This window comes from Sander vitreus, chromosome 11, assembly GCF_031162955.1.
Source record: "Sander vitreus isolate 19-12246 chromosome 11, sanVit1, whole genome shotgun sequence".
NCBI classification, from domain to species: domain Eukaryota; kingdom Metazoa; phylum Chordata; class Actinopteri; order Perciformes; family Percidae; genus Sander; species Sander vitreus.
Window position 1 is genome coordinate 3,696,673 of NC_135865.1, and position 13,749 is coordinate 3,710,421.

A 13,749-nucleotide genomic window follows, 5' to 3' on the forward strand; every position below is an offset into this window, starting at 1 on the left:
GAGGGCTACTTGAATAACTGCACTTAACGTTAGCTGTATCCGTGCAGTGTAATTATTCTACAGGTTGGCTACAGTCGGTGTGCTCTCTCTCTCTCTCTCTCTCTCTCTCTCTCTCACTCTCTCTCTCTCTCTCTCTCTCTCTCTCACTCTATCTCTCTATCTCTCTCTCTCACTCTCTCTCTCACTCTATCTCTCTCTCTCTCTCTCTCTCTCTCAGGAACGTGTCTCGAGTCACCTCCCACTCTGGCATTTTCCCACATCAATGTGTAGTGTGTGTAATATATGTTATCAACGGTAAAAAAACAAACAAAAAAAAACTACATCTGAGGCACGACTATCTGCTGAATAAAAACCTCCGCGCCCCCCAGCAATAAGAGCCCCTCCACTGCAAATAACCAAACATTACGCCATCATCCGGTAGGCTACTATTTTGGGACTGACAGCGGTTACATGCTCTGCCCAGTCAGATTTGTGCATCTGCCGGGACTGGTGGTGGGAGGACGACGGCAGTCGGAACTGACTGCAGCATTGCGATGCAGAGAGGGAGAATAAGAATGCGATAAAGAATAATAAGGAGCCGCACGCGTGAAGCCCGCCGCCGCAGCCGCAGCAGGAGCCTCCTGTGCGGACAGAGTGCAGGGAGTTGCCGGTGGAGTTTCTGCGCACACACCTCTGGACGCTGCTACCGGAGAGGGCCGAGGTGTCTCTGCAGCGACGCAGCTTTTCAGAGGGATACCGCCTCGCTACGTGACCGCGAGCCCAAAGCTGCCGAGGCTCGGAATCTGAGAGGGAGGGAGTGGGGGGGGGGTCCTAAGGCGGCACCCCGCCCGTCCTGCCTCATTTGGACTGCAGGGATAACGACCTAAACCGTGATATCCCCGCGCAGGAACCACTGAGCAGGTGTTGGTGGCGGCGCTGTCATCCTCCGTACACCGCTCTTTTCTACCCGCACCTCTGCGCCAAAGGTAAGCTCTGCCACCCAGTGTGTGCCCGTAAGAATGAAGGGGCCGTGTAGGTGTTTGTGGCTTACAGCAGTGATGGTGATAATGATGATGATGATGATGATGATGATGCTGATGCTCAAAGCAGCTTAATCTGTCATTAAACAACCGCAGCGTCGTCTTATTTATGCGTAGCGTGTTCTGCTGCTGCTGCTGCTGTGGTTTTGCACATAGGTTTCATGCATGCGTCTTGCGAAAGAGATACATAAAAAGAAAAATGACGTAGGGAATTCCCACAGTAATCCAATAGCGAGCGATGACACCTGCACATTCCGCCAGTGCGGTCCCTATATGGCCTGCAGCCTCTCGGTCATGAGCGCTGAGCGGCCTCGCCGGCGCACACATTGATTTGAAATGATTAAAGTTGGAGACAAACTGTTATGTAACGTGATGTGCTGTAAGCGGGGGTTACCTTCACGTCTCTTTTACTCTGAGATGATGAGCTAGTCCAGAGAGTGGCCTGTGTTTACATTCATATGAACGGTTATCATTCAGCTCACCAAACCACGCACTGGCATTTATCTATAATGAAATAATGTTATGGTCACTCATAATTAAGATTGGGTTATGCTATAATCTTTCATATGGGCCTGCAGTGTCTTTGCTGAATTCCCCTTTGAGATCTTGCAGTGCAGAGATTGCTTGCCAACTGTGATCTGCTTTTAAGGGGTTCGGCTGAAATCTGCAAAGCTGCACGGCTTTCTCAAAATGTGATAAGCAAATATGTAATCTGAGACGAACTGGAACAAGCAGAAATACAGTTTTGTTGGATTTTTGTCCCTGCAGATCATCACAAAAGATTTCTTCACTTGACAGAATTTGACAAGGGGGAAACCTGTGAGTGCTTGGCTCTGACAACTGGGTTGTGGATGGGTAGATAATATCCTGACAGAGTAGAGGGTGAGAGAAAAAGGAAGGGAGTCCAGTCTGGGATGACTTGCTACACCCCTGAATTAAAAGGACGTGGGTAAGAAGATGCGGACATCCTCTTTGACCCTTTCACCATTTAATATAAAAAAAAAAAAATGCAGAATCTACTCTTTAAACATGCAGAAGAAGAGCTGGCTGTACACTCAAACTAGTCTCGCATTGCCAGACCTTCCTCCACAGCGCTGCGGAGGAGGGTCTGGCTAGTCCACACAGCATTCCGGGATGGGAGAAAAACGTGCTCTGGTTTATCGGCATTTCTTTAAACCAACCACAATGGTCTTGGGTGGCGCTAAGCGGTGGACGGAGCAACTTGTTTTGGGGGAACGTGTGTACGTTCAAAAGTAGTTTTAGTCGTGCCACAGAAGCTAGCTAGCTAGCTGTCTGGATTTACCCTGCAGAGATCTGAGGTAGAGCTGTAATCGGGCCTTAAAAGTTCGGGCCCGACAAGGCCCAAGCCCGACAAGTACATTTTGATTGACAGCTTTTTTAAAAGCCCGAACCCGTTTACAGCCTGACATTATTCAAATGTGAGCAAGCACACACAGCTCTTTTGCCTTTCGTCAAGAATGAGTGATTTATACATTTATTCATGACTGACGTAGGCTGTAGGCCACTTGGAAGTTGGAACAAAGAAATAAAATAAGTCCTCCAGAGGCCAGCCTCCGTTTCACCTCCTCAGCATCCATTTTCGCGCTACTCGAAATGCCTCACCTGACCGCTCATTTACAGCGCTACCCGGAGCGCAAGCCCGAGCCCGGCCCGAGCCCGTGTACAATGATAGAAAGTAAGACCGAACCTGTCGGGTCCCGTCGGGTGTGCGCAAAGATCTTCAGCTCTAATCTGAGGAGCAGTTAACCATAGTCCTCACAAATCCACCGGAGTTTAGAACGCCAACACAAAGGAAGAGGAAGGAAACGGACATCCGGCTGAAAAGAGTTGACATCCAGCGGATCTTCCGGCCCAGCGGCACCGGAGCAATCCCCTAAATGAGTCGTTGTCGTTATAGACTACACCGAACAGGCCTTTACACAGACACATCTGCTTACGTGCTGCATGTTTCAAAGCAGGTTTCACGCATTCTAATGACAACCCACACACACACACACACACACACACACACACACACACACACACACACACACACATCCCACCTCAGTTCCCATACTAAAGTGATGAAAGTGGCAGATTAAAGCAGTGTGAAGGGTCACTGAGAATCCATCATAAGCTCTCCTAACATGAGAACCTGCTGTCCTGTAATTAACCTGCGGTTGACTTTAGAAGAAGAGATGTTTGATGTGTCCGACTGCTGAGGAACTCACAATTGGGCTGTTCTTTTTAAAAATGGGACTAGTTGTTGAAGCCCCTACAAGCTCGTCCTCCCACAAAGGTAATTTAACCTGATCGGACGTTTTCTGAAGGATGTGTGTGTGTTAGGGCTGGGCAATATATCGAAATCATATCTACAGTATATCGTAATATGGGACTAGATATGGTCTTAAATGTTGGATTTTGTAATATCATAATATGACACAATTGATGTTTCAAAGGCTGCATTACAGTAAAGTGATGTCATTTTCTGAACTCACCAGACTGTTGTAACTGTTCTATTATTTGCCTTTACCCACTTAGTCATTATATCCACATTACTGATGATTATTTATCACAAATCGTATTGTGTAAATATTTTTGAAATCACTGATAATCAACCCTTACAATAAAAAATATTGTGATAATTGATTTTCTCCATATCGCCCAGCTCTGGTGTGAATGTAACAAAGTAGCTTTACTCAAGTACTGTGCTTAAGAACAGATTTGAGGTACTTGCACTTTACTGGAGTATTTCCATTTTAATCTACTGTATACTTGCACTCCACTACACCTCAGAAGGAAAGCTCCAAATAAATGTACAGTAAAAAGTACTATACTAATTTAGTATATCTAGTACTTTTGACTGTACACGAAATATTCCAGAATTACCAAGATTTTTTTTCTCCATCTTTACCCTGCATTTTATTACGGATTATTTAGTTCCTGCTGGCTGCTTGTGTTTAGACAACATTAGCTGTTTCTCATTCCGCATGTATACTTCGGCATGTATACCGTCAGTACACTGCTAATGTGCACTGACCACTTATTGCCGTAGTGCCCACTTTCAATGGTTAGTATTGTCCCAAAAGGAACACTTATGTTAAAGTGGCCATATTATGCTCATTTTCAGGTTCATAATTGTAATTTGAGGTTGTACCAGAATAGGTTTACGTGGTTTTATTTTTTCAAAAAACACCATATTTTTGTTGTACTGCCCATTGCTGCAGCTCCTCTTTTCACCCTGTGTTCAGGTCTCTGTTTTAGCTACAGAGTGAGACGTCTCACTGTTGTAAGATCTTTGTTGGCAGTCGCACATGCGCAGTAGCTAGCTCACAATTGCTAGCTAGCTGTTTCTCCAACTTCGGCCTGTACAAGGCAGGATTAGCCGGGAGACTTCTTCTAAACGAGGGCACACTTCCAACTTTGCGTGGAATGCCTGCAGTACAGGGACATGGAAGTAGTTCTTTTGTAGATTATGGTGAATGTGTGTGTTGTAGCAGTGTTTTGCCATTCAGAATGTGCTAGCACGCTTAAAATGTTTTCAGAAACACGTTTCGGTGAACTATTTTCGTAAAAGACGTAAGAAATCGTATTCCGAACGAGCTGCCATTATGGTCGGCTTTGAAATTCGGTAGCAGCCAGACCCACGTGACGCGTTCGTCCAATCAGCTGCCAGTTGTCCCTCCCCTTTCGCTTTGTAGTCAAGATGGCGCCCGTTTAGTGCGAGTAGGGTCCATCATTCCACACTGAACTTTTCGACCGTTTTTAGGGGGTCATCCGGGTACTTTCAGTGCACTGACTTTTTGCGTTATCTACACAATATACTTCAAACTAAGTGTTGCATGGAGGCACTTTGAGACACAGACCTTGTAACTGTAACTGTATATTTCTCAAAGTAATGTACGGAAAAAAAGTATTTTGCGATTGATAGGGAAACTAAGGCATAGTCTCAGAACTATACTATCAAAACAAATGATACTCAGCCCTTTATGCACCCTTAATTCACCAGCACCGGGCCCACCGGGCCCTTTGTTTTGGCCCGTCAGGGCATGTGACACGCTCGTGCTTATCGTACCTTTTTATTTTAAAAGTGCTGTAAAATCCTAACCATAATGACAACGAAACGTACATTTTGTGCAGCTAAAAAGTACTCAAACTGAGTTTTACGGCATTGCGAAGCACAGTGCTGGTAAACTTCCCATTTAAATTACGTGTACGTACGTTTTATCTACGAAGAACAACAAGACATATGGTGGCCGGTCAAGATGGAGATCGAGGCAGCGGCCCACTGATAAATGACCATTTAGTAAGTCAGCCTGGAGCCTAATGTTGAAAGACTTTTGAAAAACAAAGCCAGGCTTCATGTCCCCCACTGATCTTGCCAGTGCTAAATGACTGTACAAGGCATTGAAGAATGTAACACAAGGTCTGTAATATGGGAGATATACGCAGATTAAAGAGCAGTGTTATTTTGACCAAAATTTGACTTGAGATTTAGAATGTTAATTTTCTATATAACAAAAGACATTTTCACATAACATCAACATACATTTTTTGGCCTGTGGGCTTACATCCAGACACATTTTGGCCCTTCATATAAAAGAATTTGGGCCCCCCTGGTTTAGTGTATGATGGGGGTGAGAAAGAGATTGACTATCTAATTGTGGTTATGTGCTGTAACCATTCGGCTACCAAGGCGCTACAAACTAAATTCTACATATATGTTGTGCATCATTTGATATATATTTCCCTAAAATGTAGCCTGTGATATTTGGATATTTGTGGAAACTCTGGATCTCTGAAAAAAAACAACTCTAGTTATGTGTTTCTGTACAATGTGCACTTGCTGCACAACTTGAATTTGTAATGACTGACCCCACGCTGCTTCTTAAAAATGGGTTGAAGAAAAGAGAAGCGTCTGCTCAGCAGCTCAAATGCCTCTCACAGATCCATCTGTATCATTTGAATATGTCTGTTTATAGTATTTCTGCCTTTCATAAATCCATACACAACCCGCTTTCCCATTTATTGAAAGGTTAGCGTTCTCCTGGAGAGGGTGATATCAATCAGTTTCAGGCGTGAATGCAATTTTCGACTCGCCGAAGCCTGTCACGGAGGGATTTCTCCCGAGGAGTGAGTCATCCCAGACATGTCCTCCCTCCCAGGGCGGTGTGTTTAGAGAAATACCCCGAGCGGGTCAGGGCTGCACATTTTCTGGGGGGTGGAAAGACTCTGACACCAACCTTGTAGCCTGTGTTTTCTCAGAATGACTCTGAAAGCTGCAGCCTCCAGTGAGGCCTTGCTGCTCTGAGCTGTAGCCAGGGGGCCCGCTCAGTCTTCATCCACCTTTTAGGTCGGGGCTCAGTGAGGAGGTAGTTTGTGACGGGATGTATTTTCATCCTCTGAGTTAGACATACTGTACTTGCGGTGCATTTAGTTTAGTGTGTGATGCTTCTTTGTGCTGGTTTGTGTTTTGTTCTCATCATTATGCGTCAGTGAGGCACAGTAAGACCTCAGTGCCACTTTTGTGTGCGTGCGTGTGCCAGTTCCCTAAGGTGCCCGTTCTTTCAGCTGTTCTTTCAGGCTGTAAAGTGCAGCAGTCACCTCCTCAGGGGCGCAGAGGGGTCTCTCACACACACACACACACACACACACACACACACACAGTCGGTGAGGAACAGAGACAAAGCGGTGAGAGCGGGAGGAATCCCTTTCCTTACATCACAGCACCTACAGCTCACATATCCAATTGGCAAAACACGGGCTTAAACTAATGATAAATTATTATTGGTCAATCTTTTGATTCATTTCTTTCATTGTTATTGTTAAAATACCGTTCTGAATTAGGTATCGTGGTGCTGCAGAGGGCCCCCCCTACAAGTGGTATTCTACAGACTTAAGAAAAGTATCTTTTTGGGTTGTAAACCCTTAAAACAAAGCAATATTTGTTCTTCTTTGTACTGGATTAATATACAATTGGTGTTCCACTGAGTACCTCTTGCAGCATGGGATTGACTCTACAGTGTGCGTGCATGCGTGTGTGTGTGTTTAATAAAGGAACCTATCACCCAGGGCTACACTGTGGCTCATTGATGTGTAGTTTATCAAGTTTGAATAGTTTATGGTATATGATTAACCAACATGATGAATTGTCTAGTTATTTAGTTGTCTGTCGATCAACACACTCTCCTTCTTTTCAGTACTCGCTGCACAGTGGTGCAGACAAAGTATTTGCTGCCTAAAAACAAGAACAGTACTCAGATGACTCTGCTAGACAGGTATCAAATGTAACGTCATCCCAGAGAATGGTTAGAAATAGAAACACAATTAGATTTTTGGGTACTTGTATAATACCAATGTCCATTTTCTGAGAATCAATCACTAATCCCGCATCAGGTCAAAGATGTGCGGAGCAGTCGAATTGGGATTACAATGGGACATGGCAATCTTTTTATAAGGAAAAGCACTGGAGTGAGTCCAGATGTGCAATGCCCCCTCCTGAGGTCATGTTGTGGTCCATGCTGCTTGGAGCTGGTAGACACAGTCCTCAATCCCCCTGTGCTTTAAGTGGGACGGGCGCAGCCGCAGCGTCTCCCACGCCACGTCAGGGTTAGACAATGCCTGGCAAACCAGGGAACACTTACATAACAACTCAGCAGTTACTTATTTTAGTTTCTTCTTTAACAGAGTGAGCTTCTGCTTGTTTATGGAAATGGCATCTCCCTGATCGTGCTACGTGACTGTGTATGAGGCCGTGAGCACACGTGAGCTGGATTTACGTATTCCTGCATCTGTGATGAAGGTTTTATTCCGTCATAAATCCCTGTATGCGGTGCGTGTGTGTGTGTGTGTGTGCGTGCCGGAGCCGCGCGCTGGTAATCTTGTCGAGTCAGGGACGTCCAGGCTCCCCCCCCCCCATGTCAAATGCAGCAGATCTTATTTCAGTGTAAGGCCCTGGCTCATCCAGAAACTCAGCCAGTCCACATACATCAGCGCAGAGGCCAGTTCATCATTTCTAAACAGTTAGTTCAAAATGCAAAGTGAATTGATTCAGAAGCTCAGGAGCAATATATACAGCATATTAAACAATCTGTCATACAAGTTACAGCATACGAATGGCTTTTGAAATTATATTCCATTCTTTGCATGGTCGAGAATTTCCCACAATGTCACACTCGCAAACAATCTACCTGTTAGCTCTCTGAAAGTTAGTGCAAACGGATGAAATAACTGACTGGAGGAGACATCCACAACAGCAGTTTTATTTATTTATTTATCTATTTTTTTTACCAACCGTGAAGCATTTCCGCCAGCCTCAAATTCATTATTTTTGTGACTTTGATAGATGATGCAGACTAAGTTGTTAGTGGGTGCAGTGGAGGGAAGCATATTGCCGAATAAAGAACGAGGCGCCGTCGTCCTTCATTTTGGCCGATTTGACATGTATAATTGGTGGGGCGGGCACTGCCGGCAGTCGGACTCAAATGACCCATCTGATTGGTGGAGAGCTGACCCAGAAACGGGGAGCGGAATGAGCGTGACTACAGTCTCTCAAAATCTAATGAAAATCTTTTAAACTGACCTTTGTTGATCTGAAATGAAGACAGATTCAGCAACTACACGGCCTATTTCTCTCTTAAAATGTTTTCAGAAACACGTTTCGGTGAACTATTTTAGTACAATATGAGATCGTACTCTGAACAAGCCGCCATGACAGTCTGGCTTTGAATTTCCGGAGAAACCAGACCCACGTGACGCGTTCGTCCAATCAGCTGCCGGTTTTCATTTTTGGACGACAATACAGATTAGCGCCGCCTGCTGTTACGGAGACGTATTACGTCTCTCCACTTTGGTGTGTTCTGAGGCACTTTTTAGACCAACTCGGGGAGACTGATCAGCCCAACTGCCTTTTCTGGCGAGGGTCGGCCATCTGGTCGGTGTCTGCAGCTTTACACTTTACAAAGATATCATTATCTCCTTCATCTCGAATAAACATCCCATTAGTCTGCTTAGAAATCACGGAAGAGGGATGCTCCTTATAACTTATAACTTGCCTGAGAATCATCATGTTTTTAAGTTTTCTTTAGTATCAAAGTATTCCGTTGATAGTTGTCTGTACATCCATGGGTACATTACAAACAGAAAGTGCTAATAGCTAATTCGGCATTCTTTTAATGGTGCTAATTTGCCAAAATGTAACCAAAGAAAAGTCCCTGCACCCAGACAAAGTTGTTCTAAACATTTTTATTTTTGTCCAGATTTAAGTTCATATTTACCATACTGATATGAGAGTGGTATATCATGCTCTAACTCTCATTTAAAGAGAATAAGGATATTTCCCAAAATGTCTAACTATTCCTTAAATATCAAAATATGCTGTCAGAGGGAGCATCAACTGTCAGTGACGGTTCTGTCATTTGAACTGGAGTGATGTCTAGCTTGGGTTTTCACTTTAGCTTTTTTAAACGGCTAATAACTTTGCAATCCAAATGTTTTTATTAAATGCAGTAATGCATACGGTGTAGACCCCGCGCTGAGGCTGGCAGAGGAAGCAATGGTTTCAACGCATCACTGAACAGCTCAGCTTTTGAGACGTATACGCACGATATCAGGGCTTAGCTCAGACTAGAGCCCACACGCTTTTCCAGTGACTGCACCAGGCACATATTAGCTGAATATTACCAATATTCTCCGTTGGGGAAAAAAATAACTCCGCTCCTATGCCTGTCTAAAACCAGCTGCCTTTGGCTAGATTCTAAAGTCACATGCCACCCTTTCCTTTCAAAACAAAATGGCTCTGGTTGAGACTCTGACAACACTCCCCAGACAGTAACTAAACTGGCATTTACTGATTGAAGAGCCTCCTGGGAGCTCCTTTCTCTGTTTTTATTAAGGCACTTTATACTGACAGAAACCATAGAAACCCAATTGCTGTGTGTGTGTGTGTGTGTGTGCGTGCGTGCGCATGCTTGCTTGTGTGTTTGAGGGTTGTTAGGATGATTTAATGACTTCTTTTTCCAATGGTCACGTACAGATAATGGATTTTGAATTGGATCATTTCAGTCTACTCTTCTCCACAGCGGATTGTTTGTACCACCAAGAAGAACATATACACTCTTATTAAGTGTTACATTAATCATTCAAAGAAGTAAAGACTGCGTAGTGTTTAATCCTTACCATTCTGACACAAGTAAGCAAGAAATTCATTAGGAAAAAACTAGGGCTGTCAAACGATTCATTTTTTCTTAATCGCGATCAATCGCTTAATTTCTATAGTTAATCGTGATTAATCGCATGTTTTAGCCTATCACATGATTAAAATTCTATTATTTAGCATTTCAGAACTGTTTTTAAGTACATATTAACAATGAAAAGCAATTCTTACCAGTGGATCTTGATTGGGAATCAAATGAATGCAAAGAAAGTGACTTTATGAACTTGACTTTAAGATTTGTATTTGTTTATTATTTATTTATTTACTGTAAACAAAAGAAAATTTGAATTAGAGTCAATATAGTGTTCAGTAACTCCTAAATAATGTTGATTACTCACTGACGTCCAGTGATCACCGGTTAATGAGACAGCGTTTGCACTTTGCAGCAGTTCCACTTTAGCTGCTTCCTCTGTGTCGTACAGGCTGTGTGGTGAAACTACTGTCCCCCTCGATGGCAGAGTATAACACGGGTCAGAACATGCCAACCGTAGTACGTCTTTAAGACCCGAGTCCTCTACGATGCTGACAGGTCTGCAGTTAGTTTCCACCCATTTCGCAAGAGTTGTAGTCATTTTTTTGGATTTGGTTTCATCCACAGGTCGGCAACTAGTAGCACTCTCCAGTCACTTTAACTGTACTATGCTTAGCTCCGTAGGTGGGAGCTCAAGCTTGACGTGCTTCGGTGATATTTTAATTCGGCTTTACACAATGTGCATGTGGCTTTCGACTTCTGAGCCGTCCGGGAGTTTTGGAAAATAAAAAGCGCCGTTCAGAATTGTGTTGCTGCTGTCTTTCTCCATCATGCCTGCAGCCTGCAGCAGCAGGATGTGATACGAGGAAGTGGCAGCTTGATGATAAGTAACGGTGCTGCAAAGGGTCAAAATAGTATCCTGTTAGGCACGACGCAAAGCAGAGTGAAGCGTGAAATAAATTAATAAATGCCGGCATGCGATTAATGCGATTAAAAAAAAAATGAACACGTTATGCTCGGCCCTTAATCGCATTGCGATTAACGCGTTAACGCTGACAGCCCTAAAAACAAACAAAAGCAATTGTGCACAGTTGAAGCCCTCCTCACATCCATTCCCCCCTTCATTAGAAGGGTTGTCGTGATATAAAGGATGGAGTTTTTTGGTTTCTGGTTCTTTGATAGCACACAGCCCCCCTGGTGACTAATGCTTGTTCAGTCGTTTGTTGATTGCAACTCACTGCATGCATTGCTTTTGTTGTGTGCGGGCAATTTCAGCTTACTCTTTTTCTTGTCTCTTCCCCCATCTTTAGGCTCCCATTGCCGTTGGATAACATGAAATAAGAGTGGCAAAGATTGTGACCGTTGTTGGATATCTTCTACTTCAACAGTTGTGTTATGATGCAAGGACCAGAAGGGCCGATAATAGGAGCCTCTGTGGAGAGGCAATCGAGACAATATTTCTAAAGCCCCCATATGTTTCCAGCCAAGACAGCCTCTTCCAACCAACTCTCATTGAGCCAACAGGGATAAATCAGTAGGCTAAAATGTGTCTTCACTTTGACGACCAGCCCAATCGATAAGAAGCTCCTACCCATCTCCGCCTCTCCTCGGCCCTTCTCATCAAAAGTTTTTTTATTCCTCGTAGTTGTCTCTTTACCAGTCGGACAACATGCGTCCTTCCCTCGCCACGGCAGTCCTACCGCCCAGGACCCGTTCCCACAATCCACCCACCCTCGCAGTCGGGGGCCGTGAACACGTGGCAGCGCCACGACGGCGCAGCCCCCACCTCCGGCACACGCTCAGCCCGGAGAACCTGCGGACCCTGGCGGAGAGGGGCGGGGCCGCCGTCGACACCGTCTCCGTTATCAGCAGTCCAATAGGGCTTCCGCGGGCCAACAGTGACACAGACCTGGTGACCTCCCAGAGCCGGTCCTCGCTAACGGCGTCCACTCTGGAGTACACGCTGAACCGCGGCCAGAACCTGGTCATATCCTGGGACATCAAGGAGGAAGTGGACGCTACCGACTGGATCGGGCTGTACCACATTGGTGAGATTCATGATGGTTTTAACACATGTAGTTGCTTGCAGAGCTGCTTTTAACTGTCCTCGGGCAGGTCAAGTACAGACCTCAAGTCATTCGAGACAAGTCCGAGCCAAGTCTCAAGAACTTGGGGACAGGTTCGGGTCAAGTCTCAATTCTTTAGGTCTAAATGCTGATCGTAAAATTCACACGCAGCGGTTGGACAGCTTTCTCTCAAAGCTGTGTTAATAGCGTTTAGTGATAAGTGAAATCTATGCATAGTCATGCATAGTCCTAATTATAAATATGCAAGGCATGCAGCTATGCAAGGCCTTCATGTTGCTGTCCTATTAATTTTTTAATGTTCTGGGATTTTAATAGGTCAGAACTTGAGACTTGAATGTTTTTGCTTTCAAGTCTGAAGTCAATCTCAAATAAAGTCCTTTACAGCAAATTGCTGTAACAGCACCTTTGCAGGTTGGTTGCACCTGTCACACTGTGCAAGACCTTTTGGGGCATGTCAGATTGTGCGATAAATGCCTATAAAGAATTGTAGAGTCTGTCTGCCTCTGAACAGTTATGCGTGCAGTTCCCCAGAATCTTTTGGCTGATCTACTGTATTTGGTAAACCTGCAGGCATGCAGGACCCGAGTTGACTTGACCCTACCTGTCCTCAAAGCTTTTCAGCTGATCCAGGTCTTTTTCTTATCGGGAGCTGAGAATAGCCAGGTAGAGTCTTGTGCAGGGGCTTCCAACTCCCGAGTCAATACTGCAACAGGAGCTGTTGCGACTTTACACAGGAGTGGAGGCTGAGTCGACATGTAACAGCTCTGCCTCGGTATACAATAACATACACACCATCACAAAGCTTCACATCTCTGAGCCGAATAGGGTGGTCTCCAATAATGTGTGCTAATCCTGCTTAGAGACAGGAATTTGACAGGGGGGAAATGCATTGACCTGTGTGCTGAGGACGGCTATCAGACAGATCTGTCCATCCAGGTGAAAAGTAATACAGGAGCAATAGTGTACAGCCAGCACACTTGTTATTAAGAATCTATGACTTCTATGCTGTTTTGCCCTCATAATAAAGAGCTGAAGTCCAGACGTTTCTGTAACTCCGTCTTCCATTCAGCATTTCTTTCATTGCCTTTCTGAAAAAAGGACACGTGTTTCTGTGGTGTACTCTCCAAATCCTAAGACATGGGTATCTAGTGTTGAAACCTTTGCGATCTTAACAAAGTTAAACAATGCATTTGTTAACATACAAAGGAGGCATGAAAGACATAAGTGGTTTGTTAGGCAGGGAGGATCAAACAAAATGATGCTATTGGTGGCGTCATGGCAAAATAATATAAAATCCAGGGTTGTTGGAGATTGACTGATACAAGGGACTAAAAGTCAGGATATCTCAACCAACCTGCTCTCACAGAATTCCGTGAAATGAACACGGCCCCTTAAAAGTCTGTGATGGGCCCACGGAATAATTCTGTGAAATGAACATGGCCCCTTAAGTTAAGGAAA

The 13,749-nt window shown here is 44.5% G+C and overlaps 1 protein-coding gene across 1 annotated transcript in view; it reads left to right on the forward strand.

Moving 5' to 3' along the window:
• The first annotated feature begins 476 nt into the window (after positions 1-476).
• The window catches only part of hecw2a (HECT, C2 and WW domain containing E3 ubiquitin protein ligase 2a), a 65,158-nt gene continuing 51,885 nt past the window's right edge, over positions 477-13,749 (forward strand). Inside the window, exons 1-2 of the mRNA XM_078263094.1 lie at positions 477-965; positions 11,515-12,252. Of these exons, the coding sequence (XP_078119220.1) occupies positions 11,874-12,252 (379 nt within the window). The 5' untranslated portion in view covers positions 477-965; positions 11,515-11,873. The remainder of the gene's footprint in view (positions 966-11,514; positions 12,253-13,749) is intronic.